This window comes from Chelon labrosus (genome assembly GCF_963514085.1).
Source record: "Chelon labrosus genome assembly, chromosome: 12".
Classification (NCBI taxonomy): Eukaryota; Metazoa; Chordata; class Actinopteri; order Mugiliformes; family Mugilidae; genus Chelon; species Chelon labrosus.
The window spans coordinates 4,220,117-4,239,995 of NC_140345.1; the positions used below are offsets into that span (position 1 = coordinate 4,220,117).

At 40.4% G+C, this 19,879-nt stretch overlaps 2 protein-coding genes across 2 annotated transcripts; both read right to left on the minus strand.

The window, feature by feature from the left end:
• Window positions 1-2,033: 2,033 nt before the first annotated feature.
• ethe1 (ETHE1 persulfide dioxygenase) lies at window positions 2,034-7,336 on the minus strand. Its single transcript, XM_084556341.1, has 7 exons — window positions 6,723-7,336; window positions 5,409-5,553; window positions 4,334-4,482; window positions 4,070-4,199; window positions 3,853-3,942; window positions 3,325-3,441; window positions 2,034-3,203 (listed from the first exon to the last, which is right to left on the minus strand). The coding sequence occupies exons 1-7, from the start codon at window positions 6,930-6,932 to the stop codon at window positions 3,157-3,159; spliced, it is 888 nt and encodes a 295-aa protein (XP_084412467.1). The 5' UTR covers window positions 6,933-7,336; the 3' UTR covers window positions 2,034-3,156.
• A 1,564-nt stretch (window positions 7,337-8,900) lies between these two features.
• LOC311497495 (transmembrane protease serine 6) lies at window positions 8,901-12,685 on the minus strand (the record flags this gene model as incomplete). The annotated part of the gene is made up of 6 exons (XM_084557816.1): window positions 12,182-12,685; window positions 11,309-11,487; window positions 10,770-10,865; window positions 9,654-9,796; window positions 9,414-9,569; window positions 8,901-8,915 (listed from the first exon to the last, which is right to left on the minus strand). Exons 1-6 carry the CDS (start codon window positions 12,262-12,264, stop codon window positions 8,901-8,903), a joined length of 672 nt encoding a protein of 223 aa, XP_084413942.1. The 5' UTR covers window positions 12,265-12,685.
• Window positions 12,686-19,879: the final 7,194 nt, after the last annotated feature.

The following is a 19,879-nucleotide window of genomic DNA, read 5'->3' on the forward strand; positions in this document are numbered from 1 at the left end:
AAGGGCAGCTTTCACCAACAACCTTTTTTTGGACGCTGTCTGACATTCGTCTATAGAAGTCACGTGATAAAAGCCACAACCTGAACTTTTACAAAACGTTTAGTTGACATAGTGAGTAGTCTGACGTCAGATGTCAGTAAACCGCATTTTCTAAATGACCACACAGAAGTAGATTGAGAAGAGGGCTAATCTGACATCCCTATTAAAAATATGTGGCTTTTTACAATACCGTAGACCAGCAGTTTCATTTTCAGAATGAGCTCAAGATGTGAGTATTGCATTACCTTGGTTTGCAAACAGGAAATTAAAATGAAGGGGCTGAGAGGTGCCACTAAAGGATTTTTTAAGATACCATTTGAATGTGTGCGCAACAGAGGAATCATCAGTCTGTAATACTTTAAAAGTCCCCATAGAAAAAATCATTCTAAGAAATGAAAATAATCCCCATCAAGGCAGCGTGAGTTACTACTATTGGAAAACCCATGATCTAAGTCACTGAGAGTGTGTCTGAAGTGCTCTAAGAACACTTGTAAATCCCTGTGGCAGTCTTATTCTAAACCCAAGAAGGGATTAAAATACCATTAAGTATTATATAGTCACCGTAAATTTGCCACTGAGCACCACAGCAGTATAAATCTCTGAAATGTGGCTTATGTAGTACTTTAAGGCCAAAGTAAACACACTACTGGCGTCGTAGGATTTTAAAAATACCACTCTAAACTCTTAACTAACAACACATATTCAACCCATAGTGACTTTCTTTAAGGTCCCAACGGCAAAATCTGCTCTCCTCACTCCGAGTGCTTTATCACCCCGACTGGCCTCTTTACAGCTCCTTCTGAATGCACTGATAGTGTAATAGATTCTTTCCAGTGACATGCGCAGAATGGGCAGCAGGTTCACGGTGGCGCGGTTAAAGTGAGGCGAGAGGGAGACTGAAAGAGGAGCTGGCAGATGGGCGACACAGGCCGGGCGAGAGGACAGCTGGCACGTCGCCTCGCAGCAGCAAAATGAGATCAAGAAAATACGACCGTTTTATACGGGAAAAGCAACATATCTTCAGTTTGATGGCACACACACCTCCTGCTTTGAATGAAGAACAATGCAGGTGTCTGTCAGCGAGTACACTTGGTGAGGCAGAAGGACTGTCCAATACTGTTGTTTGTACTGTTGTTTGAGACAGCTGGTAGATGGTGTACTGTATGTGTGTGTGTGTGTGTGTGTCTGGGCTAATAGTATTAACTTGAATGAGACCAGGCAACGCCCACCAACAGATAGCTTTCCTCTAACTCACACTCGCTTTTATTCTTAAACCACCTTTTCTTTAAATATGAAGTTGATGAATATGTTTTGAGAAATTAAAACCCTTCCAGGGGGTTCACTGCAGAAGCATCAAAGATATTCCAGGTGCAACAACAATAAGAGCTGCAGCTGAAGGGAGGTGATCAGATCCATTACAGCAGACGGATACTTAGACAATATTTCTTCCAATACTACATCAGCAAAGTCCACAGCTGCAAATAGTGCTTTTTTTCTCAAATTTAACTCCCGCACAATGCACAATGTAAAATTCATGCATTTTCATCTACGGTAGCTGGAGGTCACAGAATATTGTGGCTTTAACGGCTGGGACTGACTGAAATGGATTGGTCACATCATCTGCAATAACAACTGCTTGATAAGGCCTGTTTCAGTGCACCTTGTTTATTTATGTGTAAGTTTGGAGAGTACTCTTTTGAGTAGTCTAATAAAGTTTTTCTACAATAATCCTTTCTTGGGTTTTCCAGTTTTTTGATTAGTTACTGTGAATTTCTTTAGCATGGGTTGCTATGAAGTATGTTATTGTCCTGTAATAGTATCAAGGCTGACACTATTGCACTTTACAACCTGGTGGACTTCACGGCTTCATCTTGACCTTTAGTCCCAGTGTGAATCAGTTACATTTCTGGATCCAACATTTTCCAAATAGCAATAATATCTTGTATAATACTGCATTTAGAATGCTAGGTGGACTAACAACTAAAAAGTGGTTGTGCTTGTTATGTGAGATTTAACATACTTGCTTGGACAAAAACATGTTGCTTCAATTAGCATTTAATTGTATTTACTAAAGCTCTGTGGGTGGGAATGCAAGGCATCCATGCTTTCAGTTTTCTTGTGTAAGTGCCAATTCAGATAAACAGTACATATCTGAGCTATACTTACATCAGATTCTCATTAAAGCCTCTCACTTTCTTCAAACATCACACCCGCAGTTTCTAGCATACACTTCCTGTTATATTTTCAGTTTCCTCCAAACCAAAGCTGACAACCATGACATCACCAGTCTTTTTCCAATCTTTGATTCTGACACTTGATCAGTCCTACACAATCACAAAGCTTTTTTTTTCTTTTTTTTTTTTAAAATTACATTTGCAAGTTTGTGTGACTGAGAGATCAAGATTAGAGCCGCACATTTGTAAATCTGGAAGTAGATTTGAAAGTTGACTTGGACACCCTTTACCCTCTGTCAAATCTGATTACAATACAGATTACAACAGATAAGCTATATAACTAAAGGAAAAGATGAGAGCTCAGACACTTGGCTATGACATGCTGTCCAATGGAAGCTTGGCTCTTATTGATTCTGAATGCAAATGGTGTAGTTTTATTTTCCTGTTATGCAAAAGGGCTGGTGGCCGTGTGTGTGGCCTTGGCTACAAGAGCCAGGAATCACTGAAAAGACTACGTAGAACTCAATAGTCCTAGTTGAGCATTGTTGAATACTAAACCAAGCGCTGAATGGAACATTTCTCTATGAGCTTCTTGTAAATTTCTTCCCCAATTTTGCAACTCATAAAAAAAGTAAACAACACTCACATTCAAGTTTAAACAAAAATAGTTTCTTCCACTCATATACAGAATTTTTGTCCTGATTTCTAACAGTTAGAATTGACAGGATCACATTTTTAGCATAATCATAATGGTATCAGTGGCTATACCGCAAATGACAATAGCTGTTCATATATATGTTTTTACATTTTAATATAGAAACACAATAAAGCACTTTATGGTAAGCAGTTTGGACTAATTCTGCTAAACAGAATAATAATTAAATGGCAATCACTTTGCAATGATGTAGTTAATTAGATTAAAATGTTCTCCTCGGCGTGGCATTCAGATCTCGTGGAGTCCACACACCAGATTAGCAGGCACGGCTTGATCTGCAAAGAAAGAGGGAGACATGTTAATCTTAACATGTACATATGTATTTTTGGCAAGCGAATAAGATGTGTGTTTACAAGCAGAAATGGGTTGTAGCTGAACTGAAGAAGAAATTGATACCTATTTTCTTGGGCTTGGGAAGATTCAGGTTATTCATGATTTGCACAAACTCCTCCAGGCTCTTAGTCAAGCGTGGGTTGAACTTGCGCTCCTCACCGACTGTAGAAACCGTCTGGCCTGATCCACAAAGACAGAAGCAGCACAGTGTGACACTGAATCAACCTTACTGATCAATTCACACTTAACAGTATGTACAGTACACAGGATACCACAAACAAACAACACATATAAAGGCACATAAACTGCCAAAATAAAAGCTCACAGGAAGCGTATAAGAGTCGGAAAGTTCAAAAAAAGGACTAACAAGAGGGATACGTCCTTTATCAAAATCCCCCAGCAGCTGGCAGGAAGTAACAAGGATGTTTAGATCATATTTTACTGTCAAAATAAAAGCTCACAGATGTTTAAGTGGGTTTAGCAGACCAACTGATAAACAATAGACTTTCCAATTCAAACACATTTATATTATATCAAGCAGCAGTACTTCCACACTCAAAATTTCTACAATGTATCAGTTAAACTTCCAACCTAAGTAGTCATGAGCTGGGTAGACGAGGCAGTGCTCAGGCAGGGTGAAGATCTGTTTATGGATGGAGTTGTAAAGCCTTTTAGAACAACCTAAAAGAGACACAAAATAAGACGACTGAAACAATTGCAATACAGATGCAACGCCGCCCCCTTGTGTACATCTACAAGCATTACAAAAACAAAAGTTTTTACTTTAACTTGGTTTGAAAATGTCTACCTTGCTGGAAGTCTGTGCGGCCACAGCCTCTAACGAGGAGAGCGTCCCCAGTGAAGGCCATGCGTTGATCCCCGGTCACCAGTGTGATACAGCCATCAGTGTGTCCTGGTGTTTCTTTCACTTTCAGGGACTAGAAGAGAGAACAGATGACTGTCAATTTGCAGAGCAACCGATGCATTACAACAATCCATATCTTGATACAAAAAGTTGCTGAAAACACTGGAGACAATCTTTCTTACATGCTTGGAAATAATAAAATCTTACATGTTTTCCAAATTTGATCTCATCTCCCTCTGTCAGGTGGATATCTGCAGCAGCACCGCTGTGTTTGGAGATGGCACTCTTTAGTCCAAACAGTTTGGTCTTCATTCGTCCAGTGCTTGTTATGTGGTCCGCATGGCAGTGAGTGTTAACTATCAGAAAAAGAAGGACAGCGTGGCTCAGTGTAAAGCAGGGATGTCATTTAATGCCATTTTATATTCATTCTGGTGGGATCACATTGTGAAACTTTAGGAAGGGTCCAGTGCAACTTTGAAACTAACAAATGTTTGTAAGGTTATCTGTCACGCACGCAGAAAGAGTATGTATTGATTATTAGAGCGTTTTCAAGAAGGTGAAAATACACCGATCAGTCATAACATTATGACCACCTTCCTAATATTGTGTAGGTCTCCCTTGTGTCTCCAGAACAGTTGTGACTCATCAGAGAATGGACATGGTCCTTCTGAGGGTGTCCTGTGGTGTCTGGCAACAGAATGTTGTTAGTGGGGGCCTTTGGGTCCTATGGGTTGTGGGAGGGGCCTCTGTGGATCTTCCCACAGATACTTGATCAGTTTGGTGGATATTTGGAGGCCAGGTCAACACCTTGCTCTGTTTTGTCTGTTTTTTTTTTTTTTTCCAGGTGAAATAGAAAAAGTGTTTGTGTTTTTATTGTCAATTTAAGCTCTAAAACAGTAAAAGCCTTTTGAAATGATTGCCCCGGTCTACACTGTAAAGCTGAGTCAGGACTGACCTAGGGCAATAGTTGGCGCTATAATATAGCGTCGCTATAGAGATGTCAAGTATTTCCTTAAATAAATTGCAACTATGAACGGAACATTTAGGTTAACAATTAAAAAAAATAATAATAATAATCTGCATTTAAACATATGGGCTCATTTTTGTTCTGTTTTTTTTTTTTTTTGTTCTGATTCTGACAAAAGAGATAGATACAACCCATAGGAGTGTTGTAGGAACATGAAAAACTATTGAAGCTATCAGCGCACACAGATTTCATTCTGCTGTCTGAATGTAGGGAATAAAACTGCATTTCTTAGCCCAGCCACAGGACAGCACGTACCTGCCACTTTCAACTCGAGTCCCAACTCTTTTATGATCTTCAGGTCCCTTTCGAGGGTCTCCAGCACGGGGTCGATGAGGACAGCCTCCTTGGTGTCCGTGTCTGCCAGCAGGTAGGTGTAGGTGCAGCTCTCTGCCTCAAACAGCTAAACAGGAAAGACAGGCAGGAGCAGGGGAATGACTCCGCATTAAATAACAACAGACGGCAACAGGTGGTAAGATCACAGCCTCCTATGATTGGAGATAGCATGTGTTTGTGTATGTGTTTGCAATGCCAAGAGACTGAAAGAAACTAAGAACGAGACAAGAGATTATATCTGGAACTACTATGAGTTTTCTGTTTTAGCAGTTTATATACACTCATTTGTCAGTTCATTAGTTGACTAGTGAAAACAAATGCATTTTAAAGGAACAGTCCTGCACTAAAGCTTAGCTTCATGAAGATTATGCCCTCTAGGTGGGTGGTACATGTCTAAGTGACATCCACATGAATGCCAGGTCCAAAAGTTTCCCAGCAGAACATTGTACTGTCACAAGATGTCAATGTTATTTACTTCTCCTGTCAGTGGTTTTAATGTTGTGGCTGATCAGTATATACCATACAGTTGAATTACCTACACTGTGTCAACATAGACTGAACATTGGGGCATTTAGTGCAGGACTGTTATATTAACACACTTTTGTTTCTACTAGTATACCTAATGTTTTGGCAAGTCAGTGTGTATGTGGCGTCTAGTTGCCAAACATCTATGTAAAATTTCAAATCTAATTCACAAAACCACTCTTTGTCATGGAGCTTTTAAACATATCATACAGTCCTTGCCAACAGACCGTGTTTGCTTATTTGTGATACAAATGCTCAAAGCTGCCGCCATAAATGAAACAAGGCCTTGAACTAAGATTGTTTCGTCAACTGCTGTTTCCAAGGTCAAGATGAACCAATACCATCTGCCTTCCTTCCGCCATTTCAGCTGCTCAAAAACACATCGTGTCCAATGTAATGTAATCATGATACAGCCATAAGTACACTTACAGTAAATACAGTACCGGAGTGTCAGAGTTATTGGAAGATCCGCCGAGCAGGTGGATTAAAAGTAAGAAGCCTGTTTAGCTGTTAAATTCAACATGCCAAGCCAAAAAGACGAATAAAATAGTTTGGCTAAATTAAAATGAGTATTATGTACAGTAAAGCTATGTAGCTAACTGCCGCATAGCCTTCTTCCTATTACCGGTAACATTAACAAAGAGTAGAAACGTTTTGTTTGATAAAATGCCACAAAAAGCAACAAAACCGCCAAAAATAACGTGAGCGTACTTGTCTGAAGAGCAGTCCATCGGTCAACGCCATCCTGTTGCAGTAAAATCTCCGGGTGTTTCTTAGCGGATCAACACTGGTGCTCAAGCCGGGACAGGAGCGTCTGTTGTGGGTTGCGGCATAAATCGAGCCCTCTGGTTTTGTGCTGTAGCGCAGAGCGAGAGCCAGAGCCCGCTGAACTGGTTTCACCCTACTTATAACCGAACACATATTCGTTTGTCGTAACTTCCTGAATGCACCGACCGATAATTATCACAGGTGGTTGTCGAGTCACCGTGACTACCGACAACAACTGAGACGCACGTAGGCTCCTGGCAGGCGACGGCCGGTAACGGTTATCTCCTCCGTTTACCTGGAGGTTTATGGCAGATAATTTGTAGACGACCGGTCTGAAAGCTCGCCTGTTACCTCAAGTGAACCACTAGTGTCATTTGCTTTAACAGCGGCTCCCACTGGTGCCATGGCCAGCGGTTGTGTTATTGGGCAACAAAACGCAGGATAGTCCAGTTGGATCGCTGCAGACTGACTTCCTGTACGTTTCGGTTTCTTCTGAGCCGATCATTAACGTCTGCGGTAGCGTGTTGGGGGCGCTGGTGCGCGCTCACGAGGCACGCACTCGCCCCGCACACAATAATACGAGCGCCGCCGTTTACGTGACTTTTAACATGTGTCGCAATAATCAGACGTTATCAAACCTGATTACAACACGAGCATAAAACGCGCAGTCATCTTCCATATTAAAAACTGAAGCAGGGAAACAAACCGCTACTAGACTACTACTACTACTTTTTTCTTCTTTATCTACATATTACATAAAATAGTCTGAACCGAATTGAAAGTTCACACAGAGTCTTTCCTTTTATTTTTATATTTAAGTACTTTAACTTTTATGATCGTTTCCTTTTAATGTAATCAATTACATCATCAAACTGCGACGTCTGATCGTATGAATAAATAAATCTAGATGTTTAGTATGTTTACTAACATATGTTTCTACCTTACTGAAGACCTGCAGATTTTACGGTAATCTCTATCCACCAAAGAGATGTATATCAAAAGGTATCTGAAGTGTATAAAATAATAAACTAATTTATTTAATTTATCTATACTGCATCACATAACCACATAAGTGTTTTACAGATAACAAGTGCACGTTCATAGTATGCATACCTGAAAACAGTATGATATCTGAAACCATTCCAAATAGGTCTTTCTATCAATATTTAACCAAAGTTTATATCTTTATCACCTGGTTTTTCCCTAGTATCACCGAATCTGACAAGTCAGAAGTTCCCCTACACACCAACCTGTAAACACTTCAGGGGCACCATGCAAGGTTTGCGGCAACATAGACAGAATTTCTAAACAGGGCACATAATCTGGTACTGTCAGTTCATCATGTTTACATTAAATAGATTGAATTTGTGGATATGAAAGGTAATTTTATGTACAGTATGCATATTTCAGATGTAAAACAAACTTGTCTGTGCTTTTTGTTGACATCTCCAAAGTACTTACTAATACAGGTATCCTGTATTGAATGCAAGATCCTGTTTCTTATGTTCAAGGCCCTTCACAACCAAGCTCCCTCATGTCTGTCTGAACTTCTCCAACTGTGCAAACCCTCACGTACTCTCAGATCCTCCTCAGCCACCCAACTCACTGCACCACCCGTCCGACTGTCCACCATGGGTTCTAGAGCATTCAGTCGCTCAGTTCCACGCCTTTGGAACATTCTCCCACCTGACATTCAAAACACATCTTTTTAAAATAGCTTTTCCAGCCTCCATTTAACACGCTTTCCCTCTTATCTCATTTCTATCTACTTTTAAATCTGCTTTTATTTATATTGCATTGCATGTTTTATTCTGTTATATGTAAGTTGACCTTAAGTGCTTTGAAAGGTGCCCACAAATACAGTGGTTTTGGTCTATAATAGAGCCCTGTGATAGACTGGCGACCTGTCCAGGGTGTACCCCACCTCTCGCCCGATGACAGCTGGGATAAGCTCCAGCAGACCCTGCGACCCTTCACAGGAATAAGCGGTTACAGAAGATAAATGAATGAATGAATGAATGGTCAATAATAGAAACAGATGACAGACGGTTTCCAGTCATTCTTTATTGTCAGTTATCACAGGTAATTGGTGTCAGTCATTGTTGTCGTAGTCTCTTCCAGTTATTCTGGTTTGTCCTATGGCACCAATAAAAAACAGAAAAACACAACATCGGTGTAAAATATAGTTTTATATATCCATGAAGGAAATGTATTCAAGCTATCTGTATAAAAAGTCCTGCAAGATATACAAAGTTACAGCAAACTCTGTGATAGTACCAAATGTGTCAACACTGTGGTTTTTATGACCTTGGGTATCTTTTAACCTTTGACCTTAGGTAAATTTAAACTCTTTTTGAGTACACATAGTAGATAGCCAAATCATTCTTCCCCCTGAGCTCACAGTTCATAATTAAACGCTATGCCTATCGGACACGCCTTGTAAATCATGTTTCTGATATTATTCCCATTTTATATCACAGAGAGTAGCAAACACCATAAACCAATTCAATTTTTTGAGCTTCAGGAACTAAACTGTAACCACAAAGTAAGTTTGACTGCCAGAGTTCAAGACACGCAAGCAGAGACGTGCAGACAGGTTTTATATTAAAAAATATTGAGTGGTTCCAGTTGTACCTGAGTGTGGCTTTTAACCCACGGGAGCAGTTCAGTTACTCTGCTGTAGACGCCTGGTTTGTTGGGCCTTGCACAGCCCTCCCCCCAGCTCACCACTCCTGCCAGCCTCCAGTTTCCATTGAGCGTTTGACACACCAGGGGCCCACCGCTGTCTCCCTACCAAATAATTTAGCAAACATGAAGCAGAATGGGTGAACATGTAACGCGTTGACTAAGTCTGACTTGATTAATCGATTTTACCTGGCAGGAATCCACCCCTCCGATCATGTTGCCAGCGCAGATCATCCGAGGAGTTATGGTGGAGCCATAGACGCTCATGCTGGAGCAGGTGGATTGAGGTATTACCCGCACCTGAGCCTGCCTTAGCTCATTTGACACAGTCCCTGCAAAACAGAAAATCATTTTTAAAAAAATCAATTAAAGAAAATCTGAGCAGGAACTGTCATAAGTTATACAAGTAAGTAAAACTAATCTAAACCTAAAACTATGCAGCCAGTCTAAAGGTGTCTAAATTCATATTCCTAGTAAGGTTTCTACATCAGAACTTCCCCTGTGCAAGCCAAGGTGTAAACTGTATTAAAATACAAACATGTATACTGTATATTCTCAATTTAGTGTCTTTTTTGTTTCCTTTACTTTTGCTCAAAAACTAAGCAGGTCTTTGTTATGTGAAAAACAAAAATAAATCCTATCAGAACCTGTGTAGACCAAAGTGACATCTTTGAGAAAAAAAAAGGAACTTAAAAGAAGAACTGAGCAAATACAGACCCACCCCTACGTTTTATTATAGCTCTCTGCCTGTTTGGATAAGAGCCTATCAGCATGGCATATCTAGTCTTATAAAAAGTCTAAAGTTTCTATCTTGGCAAGATATTATTTATTTCCTTAAACCCTTGGCCTCATTCTCAGACTCCTGCTCGACAATAAATTTAGTATATCTCAGCAACAATAGATACCGTATAAGAATTTGTAGAAATATTACTGGGTCGCAGTAAAGAAAAGGAAAATCCTTTTGGGATGATGCAGTGGTAACTCTACCTCTAGTATACCATAGCACAGCATCCTACTATTACCTGCACTAAGACGGATGCTAATAAAGTGAAGATTCCTCAGGTGGGTGTGCTGCATGTGTAGGTAGCTACATGGTCTTATATGGTGTTTGTTGCTGGATATGCTGCGGCTCCCTTTAGCTCATAGGTTTTAGGGAAAAATCTGGGGAAAATAATTTAGACTTCCAACATAAATCAACCAAATCATTTTATATAAATCATCTGAATATTACTTGAATCAGCTGAGAGTCTTCAGGACCAAATAGGGTGCGTTCAGGTTCAAACAGTACAATGTTTTGTAATGCACCTCCTTCCTCAATGTATCCCCAGCCTGTGATCCAGCAGGGAGCTCCTGAAAGGAAGGACTCGCTTGGACTGGGTAAACAGACCGGTCGCACCCCACCTACAAAGGGCATACATCTATCAGAAAAATATAGTCTGGCTTCTGTCAACAAAGCTGTAAAGTGATAATGGTTACCACGATATGTGATAGCTATGAAACCATAGTTATACTTGAGAATTTTCATTTATCTTGCTTTCTTTAAAAGCAAGTTTCATTCTTCATGCAGATCTTGTTTTTTTAGATTTGCCTTTAGGTTGTAGCATTTCAAAATAAGCTGTCATGTATCGAATTTTTAGTTCAGACTTTTAGTTCAGTTTGTAATGCTATCTGGCTTTGAGGAAGAAATGTCATAAACTGTTTTGCAGCCTCGTATCTCGAAAGCATATATTTCCACCAGTCTATCAGCGTAGATCTAAGGAATATGGCTACCTGATCAGTTTGAAGCACATGTGTTTTAGTTTGACTCTGCCAGCAGATGGAGCCATCGCTTTCCCCCCAAGTACCTGTCATGTCCATGTCTGTGATGGTGCGCAGAAGGCCCACATCATAGTCATTTTTCAGGTGGCTGAAACTGGGGTGGTAGAGAACCTGCAGTGCTCTGTAACGTTTCCCCACAGAGTCTTGCGCGATGTTGACAGTGCCCACCACCACCAGCCAGTTTGCCGCTTCAGACATTTTGTTCCTGCAGAAGTGTGACAGAAAGGTTTGTGATTTAAGTTCAGTTCAGTCTTATCTGACTAAAAGTGACTGTCCACTGTGAGCTTAAGATATCTGACTTCAGTGTATTTCATTGATTGCCATTTTTCTTCATATGTCTTGTGCAGTTGTAGTCCATAAAACTCCATGTAACTGTAATTTCTGCTCTTATTATTGTTGTCCACCTCCTTTAACACAACTATTTTGTTACTTAAGGAGCAAGTGTTAACACTGTTATGAACTATGTGTGTTACTTGATAATATCACTACAACATCCACAACTATTACAATGCTATGTACGGACCCACTTTTTTATTCTCGTTTCTGCACGACAGCCAAATTAATGAGCTGCTTTTTGGTCTGTAGTGAAGCCCAAACATCTCCGCGGACTGCTCAAAATCCAAATTAAACATTCAAGTGGAGCAGACATCCCCAGAAGACAGAGCTCCATCTGTCATATTCGAGTTCTGGATATAAAACGTAATTTTTTTTTCTTATTTTTTGTGCTGCTCTTGACTTAAACTGCATTACATCTGGACATAGAATTACCTTTGACAGGTGGTCTTGCTTGTAGCCCATATTAATTGTTGAAATACTGATGGGAGATGTCTCCCTGACCTTACTGCACTTCAGAACTGGTAATGACCTAATAACATTCATGCCTTATGTCCACCTCTTACTCTGCAAAGCAGTGAGCAGCAGTGATGACCCAGTGAGGAGCGATGATGGCCCCACCACAGACGTGTGTCCCCCTCCATTGCATGCTAACTTGCCAGCCCCATGCCTCCTTTGCCGCTGCGGTCCCTCCAACAATGCGCTGTCCGTCTTTGACCTCAACTTGGCATTCTGTATATGACAGTATGAATGGAAGTATGAAACACGCAAATGACAGGAAATCCTAGCTTGTGTGTAAATACTTGAATGTTTTTTTTTTTTTTCTTTACCTGCAGTAAGGTTACCTATCGGGTTCACTGGATTCTCAGACAGAGGAGGCCTTTGACTTGGCGCAATGCAGCTCACTTTCTCATCACAGGAAGTAGGTGATTCACCTAACTCAGTGGGGAAACCCAGGAACTTGACTAATATGAATAGACAAGAGAAACACCAAGAGGACACAGTGAGTTACCTTAAAAGTTAAGAATTAAAATCCTTCCCTTTTTCAACTCTTTCCTGAAATGACTTTTGGATGGACATGACTTAGTCAATTTTAACCTCAACAAATGACTCTGACCATCCACTTTTCATAAAAAAGATTAATTAATTTCAAGAGAAAGGCTTACAGAGGACACAACTGGTTGAATGTGCAAAACTAATTAACTTAAATGTTTTCCTTAGTTTCCTTAGTCTTTTCAATTTCCCCCCTGACCTAATGCGGGCTCACTGAAGTGTTTCTCAAAGAAATAAGGTTAAAATACATGACTGCATTTTTAGTTTAATTATTACACTGTGTTGTCTTCCAGTGAAGTGCATTTGAGGTTTGTGATCTTTGTGATGCTGCTATAATAGTTTAAGAATTACTTTATTAAACATGCAAGTGAGTGGAGCAGTAAAATAAAACAGACATGCAAATGTTCTGTCTTTGTTCTGGAATGGGAGTTGTAACTGTCATTAAAGTGTTTTTTATCAGCTGGATTCAGTGTACTGCTGGACGTTTAGCAACTTTAAATAAACACGGACTGCTTTCAGCATACTGTACCTAAGAGGGCTGAAATGATGATCAGCTGAATGAGGACTGGGATTCCCACAATCAGCAGCAGCTCAAGAGATGTGCAGGCCCGAGACTCTGCAGCAAACAAAAGAGCATTCAATTATTCAGGAGGCCATGAGCTTAAGGGCAACCTGACTTCATCATCTTGCTTAATTTTTAAGACTTGCCTGCACCAGCTCTTCTGTTACAGCTACGTCATAGTTAGTACAGAGATTTTACCATGGCAGCACATAAACTGGATGATCGGATGCAGTTATAATGTTGGCTGTGTAAATAAGAAGTCACACTGCAAAATTCAGCAAAAGTCTTAAGTATGAAATCAAATTAAGTGTTTGTATATGATGTACTGTATCTTGCACTATATGTTTCCTGTACACTAGTATATTGTGTACCAGCATTGACCAAAAGGTCATTTTGTAGGTGTTCTTAATATTGTTTAAGAATTTCCTGATAAACACTATGAGTCATCCTGCACATGCCGATCCTTCCTCCAGCATCTCTCTTTCACCAGTAGCACTGAAAGTGTTGGAGCATGCTCAGGCTATTGAACTGGCCAGTCAGAACTTTGTTGAGCTTTCACTCATAGCTTTGTTTTTACAGAAAAGCAAGTAGGATTCCACTAGCCGAGCCATGGTGAGTGTAAACTGAATGAAATGTGAGTAGTAATTTAATTTTACTTGTGTCTTTGTACAATGAGCAAATACACCAATCAGCCACGACATTAAAAACCATGGCAGCAGCCATCCCCAGCAGGATGCAGCCTGACACAGACACACACAAAAACGCTTTAGGAACAAGTGAAAACACATTAAGAACAGCACAAGGTGTTGACCTGGCCTCCTAATTCACTAGATCCCAAACTGATCAAGTATCTGTAGGATGATCCACAGAGGCTCCTCCCCTCAGCCCATAGGACTAACAACACCACTAACAACATTCTGTTGCCAGACACCACAGGACACCCTCAGAAGGCCCGTGTCCATTCTCTGATGACTCTGTTTTGGAGGCACAAGGGAGAACTACACAAAAATTTGGAAGGTGGTCCTACTGTTGTGGCTGATTGTTGTATGTCCATATGTATGCAGCAAAGGTGTGGATTTGTAGCCTTCAGTAGAATGTGTGTTGTTGCCTCGTTGCTTTCCTGAATGAGGCAACAAAGAGGACAGAAGAGTCTCAAGTATGTTTAGATAACTCCTGACTTAGAGCATTTTCTGCTGATGAGTCACATCTGCTTTGGAGGCACAAGGAGACCAACACAATATTAGGAAGGTGGTCATAATGTTATGACTGATAAATGTGTTTCAGAGATACAGTAACTTATGAGAATTATAGTGCATTGCACTCACTGCATTCATGCACATATAAGTTGGAGTGTGAACAACATGATCACTGCAAACAGGATGTGTTTAGTTGATAACTATTTCCAGTGTCTGCATGACAGCAAGGAGCTAAGGAAGCAAACACGGGGAGCCGGGACATATTATTAGTTTCAAATAACATATGCAAATTAATATACGTTTTCAACAACTCTTGTTGTGTTTTGCGACTTGGAGGGGCATTCACATTATTTTTCCCAGCTGGTAACTGATGACATTTACTGCTGTGTAGATTAATGGGAAACATCCTGTCATGCAGAGCAATCTGGTCAGTTATTAAATATTTTATCAAGAGTCAAGTGAGACAGTTGACAATATTCTGTTATATTTAATTTAGTTTTTCTTCTTCAATCTACGAGTGTTAAATGTTAACAAGCTAGGCCAGAGTTAGTGCTGTAGTCAGTTCACTTACATGTTGATTAGAAATATTTTGTCTGTGCTACAGAATTTGAAAACATTTCTAAATCGAGCTAATGGCCAAAAATGTCTTAACTGACAAAAACACAAAGAATATAAGAAAGTTTGACAGAAAATGAATAAGTCATTTCAGAAAACCAACAGTGTATTTAAACCTTGACAATCAAAAGGCTCTGGAGTGACAACTGGAGTCAAATGAGGACAGAACGCTTTCATAATATGAGGTAAAGCATGAGCTGTATGCAATGCCTTGTGGGTAAGAAATGTTGGAATCAATTTTATGCTTGATTGACAGCCACCTGGGGCAGATGGGTGCTGGTGTAACGTGGAACCTCTCACTACCTTTCAATAAAAGACTCTCGGCAGTACTCTGCAGCAGGCTGGCTGAGAAGTTAAATGTTAAGGAGGAGGGTGAAGCAGGAACTTGAGCAAAGTTGGGATGCTGAACACTGTAGCGCCTCTTATGTCTGTATATGAGAATAGAGGATAAACTGATAATCTGTGTACCTGAAGCCACGCAGTGGACTGATATATATCTATAAATATTTTGAGCGGCAATAAGATGGAAGCAGTTAATTATATTTCCTTCCTTATCATGGCTAGAAACTGATCATGTTAGGGAAGAGTAATAAAGAAAGTTTTAAAGAGCTTGACCTGCTGCATGCAGGTCAGTTCACTAAATGATTGTAGGTTTTAAAAAAAAAAATGATTTAAAAAACATAAATTACAGGAAACAATTGCGTCATCTATCCGCAGCCTTGCCAATCTGCCTCATTCATTAGTCGTCATTACATAGCTCAAACTGTCCACATGGCTGATACAGTATTGGTAAAATGTTCAATTAAAATGAGAAATGAGACGCCTGGGAGTGGCAATTAATACCACTGCTTGGAATATAGACCTGTGCAGAATGATCTTATACGCGATCCAATTTCAGGTGGCGTGAAAAATTCCAGTCATCACAGCTCGAACCCTTCCCAATATATCAAGGGCAACAGTATCAACAGGTCACTTTGAGGTCGAATAGCAATAAAAAAGATTGCACAGCAGCTTGACCCCACAATATGATGTTATTACTGAGGCAGTAAACAGCTGCCTCAGCACACTGAGGAACGTTACAGAACCTATCTAGGAGCCGAGAAGAAACTACTGTGAGTTAGGGTTAGGGTCGTATGGATGATTCTGTTATTTTGTGGAGGCAACACATCAATTCTGCTTTTTCAAGGAGAGGCTGAAAACAGCACAAAGAAGGGAGAGACCTGTGCACAATGGAAACTATAGGGACGGAAGTAATACTTTCATTTGGCACAAAATGAAGTATATGGGACCTTGAAAGGAGATGGAACATAAGTCTCTCAAATAGCTTTGTTGATCTGGGGTGCCAGATAATCACTGTATTATAAAGCACGTGGTGAAATCTTGATCCAAATCTTTGTCGTTTATTATGGTGACAATAAATGACATGAGCCCTGTAATGTGTGCCATTGCTCCAAAAGAGCAGGGGAACAGGACGCACTGTGCAGAAGAAGAACACGGGGCACTGTTAAAAGTTCATTAAATCCTTTACTTTAGAATTCAACATTTAAGTTTAGGCTGAAGGGTTTGATTAATTTTTTTTCATTCAAGGTTTAACTGCACGCACAGTGAAGAGCCGATGAGTGGAGATCATTAATGTGGCTGCTTTCAACGCCGCAAAGATTAAAGTTGTAGCCGACGATTGATTAAAATGTAGATAAGCAAGCATCGGTAATCAAACATGACAAAATCAAAGCATGGCAGCTGTAAGAACTCTGAAAGTCTGATCGAACCTTTTACTTTTAATTAAATGAACAAATGCATATCATGAAATAATAATAATATAAAAAAAAGACTCTAATTTCTCTTAATTCCCTCTGTCTCAGTTAATCATCAGTCAATATAATAAGACATGAAATAGTTCATTTTGTTAACAAGTGTTCATTTTCCCTGCCAGCATTTCTTTTGATATGTAGCAGCTTGTCAGTTTGCAATAGATTAAGGATATTGAAGCGAAATAAATTTAATGAAAATATAACCAGCACCCTAAGATCGGGGTGCATTCAAGGGCACATCTGAGGCATTCAGTTATTGTCAGCAGTGTATCTGTACCTACTAGTCAGGTGGTCGAGCATACATTACATGGCGACTCCCTTCTACAAACTTGTACTGTGCATGTTTGGTTGGTTGCTGTTTGTTCTGGATTTGATCATCATTGATTACACAATCAAAACCTAACAGAGCCAGGCTAACTGGTTCAAGTTCTTCACCATGAGGTTAAAGGTCCAACAGCTGGATGTAGCCGCATGTTAAAGAATCACTCAGCCTAGCCAATCATCGACTATAACTTTAATCTTTGCAGTTGAAAGCAGCCACACTGTTGATCTACGCTCATCAGCTCAGCACTGGGGCACCCTTAGGTCTTGAGTGAATAAAACTGAACCAAACCCTTCAGCCTGTACGGAGCCTGCTGTTGGATAGCCTCTAGCAGCATTGCAGCATTCTTGCGTGAAATAGCGCTGTAACTGCTTATCCAATATACTGGACGGAATTTATTTCAGCATGACAGCATTAACTCCATATACAAAGACTTGGTTTGTGTGGAGAGAGCCTTGATCTCAACAGTGAGCACTTCCATCGAAAAACAGTGTGTCTCTATGATATGTACCTTAAACTGAGACGTACACCAAAGGTCATACATGTTTCCAGTTTGAAAACATCTTTTAACAAGGCCACGCAAGTGGGAACACATTTCCCCCACACTGGTCTCCCTTCACCAGCTCCCAGGACTTTAGCATTGCTTTTATGATATTAGTGTTTGCATGTGATCACTGAATCATGGACTGGCTTAGATGTGTCTTTCTGATCTCCTGCAACCACACATCCCATTAAAGGGGAACTACTGTTTTTTACAACCTGGACCTTATTTCTGGCATAAAACACGGTCGTTTACTCACCCATATAACTTTTGTGTAATTCATATTCCTTCGGGAGATATTTAGATCTGCATATATCCATATAGTGGGAGTGACTGGGGCACCGCAACGCAGCCTCTTAATAACGCATCATCTGCCGCAAAACTCTTCATTTCACCAATATTTTGTTATGATATGCTAGTGCTATTCCCCGTTCAGTCCAGAGTTAGTTAAATTTTACACCTGTAATTTGCTACTGCTAGTTTTTTTTGCAACATGGCTGAATATTTTTCCATCTCTGAGGTTGTGGACGACCCATAGCCATAGCGAATTACAGGTAAATAAGCCGACCGTCGCGGGTGAGGTCAGAAGACATCATACGGGGTCTATAGGTCAATCTACAGACCCGGGATGATGATAACAGCTAACTTCGGACTCAATGGGGAATAGCACTAGTGTACGATAACAACATATTGGTGAAATGAACGAGTTTCACGGCAGATAATGCGTTATTTAGAGGCTGCGTTTCGGTGCCCCAGTCACTCCCACTACATGGATATACGCTGATCTAATGATCTCCCGGAGGATTATGAATTACACAAAAGTTATATGGGTGAGAAAAACGACTGTATTTTCTGCCAGAAATAAGGTCTGGGTTGTAAAAACTAGTTCCCCTTAAGGTCATTAAGATCTGCTGACCTCTCTCTTCTGGATGTGCTTTTGCAGCTGTGCCAACCCAAACTCTTCGGCAGGCCCAGACGCTGATGCCTGTTTTAAATAAACAAATGTTTATTTTCTGGTGTTTAATTCAGTTTGAGAGCTACTCTTTTTATTGTAACCAAGTGGGTCATTTTTAAGCATTTAAGCGTTAAGCATTTTAACGTCTTCCTTGTTCTTTTTTTGTGTTGTTTGTGTACTTATATATTTTTTCATTCATGCGTTATTTGTTTGGTCAGTGACTGTTGTTTTTAAATGCGCTTCATAAATAAACTGACATTTACACTGACACTGACATGTAATTCCCAACTTTCCAGCAGAAATAAACATGTTCAGACAGCCTGGTACGAAACATGCTTTTGGTCCCGATAGCTAATTCCATTTGTAAAAGGGGCTGGATTTTTATGTAACTTACCATTGAAAATTTTATGAATGCTTAAATTTATTCATAATTAAGGGCATAGCTACTCTGAGTGACAGTTGTCTGCCTAGACGTCCCCCGGTGCCCCTCATCTCCACTCTCTTTGCCGTTTTTAGAATTAGCAGTGAGGGGGGGTCTGACACAATGCTGAGGAAAACTGCTCTTCAGGAATCCTACGGGTGACCTAATGGAGGGTTTATCCATCTTTAAATGCACTCAATGATGCAGAAACATTTGCCCTTTTAGTGCGTTAATGCACAATACGTGCTTTGGGCATCCACCAGCCCCTGGCTAAGTCTCCTCCAAGAGTAAAGTAAAACCATATTTGGGTTTAATAAATTCTGCTTTTGGGTTGAATTTTTATCATCTCAGAATTTTAAGAACCTCAAAATCAAAACTCGTGCCTCATCAAAACTCAGCACCTTTAATTATTACCATACCTGGCTCTTCATTACAGGCATCTTTGGGCAACATGAGACCCACTGATCCTTCCTCCAGTGGGCCTCCATCTGATGGCTTCCTTTGCTGAGATTCCTCATGATTATCACTACAAGGAAGCGGCGACGTCAGGGTTTTTTGATCTTGGGCCTCTAAGGATGCAGAGGGAGGAGGTGAAGTCTCAAGAGGCTGAGGCTCCGATGGAACATCAGGAAAACGTGGAAGCTCTGGGTAGAAGTTTCCCTCAGTGGTGGGCATATAGTGGGGCACCAGTGTGAGGACCGTGGAGGGGACCAAAGACGATACGCTTAATACTTGATGACTGGGCGGAAAAGATGATGGCGACCAGTGCTCAAGGGCAGGATAGTTTG

What these genes read in the sequence shown, in the direction of transcription:
- ethe1 (XM_084556341.1), bottom strand. Translation starts at nt 6,932, where the DNA reads ATGTGTTCGGTTATAAGTAGGGTGAAACCAGTTCAGCGGGCTCTGGCT. An exon ending in ACTCGAGTTGAAAGTGGCAG is followed by an intron (nt 4,483 to 5,408) that starts GTACGTGCTGTC and finishes TTTTTCTGATAG; the next exon opens with TTAACACTCACTGCCATGCG. An exon ending in CCGCACAGACTTCCAGCAAG is followed by an intron (nt 3,943 to 4,069) that starts GTAGACATTTTC and finishes TGTCTCTTTTAG; the next exon opens with GTTGTTCTAAAAGGCTTTAC.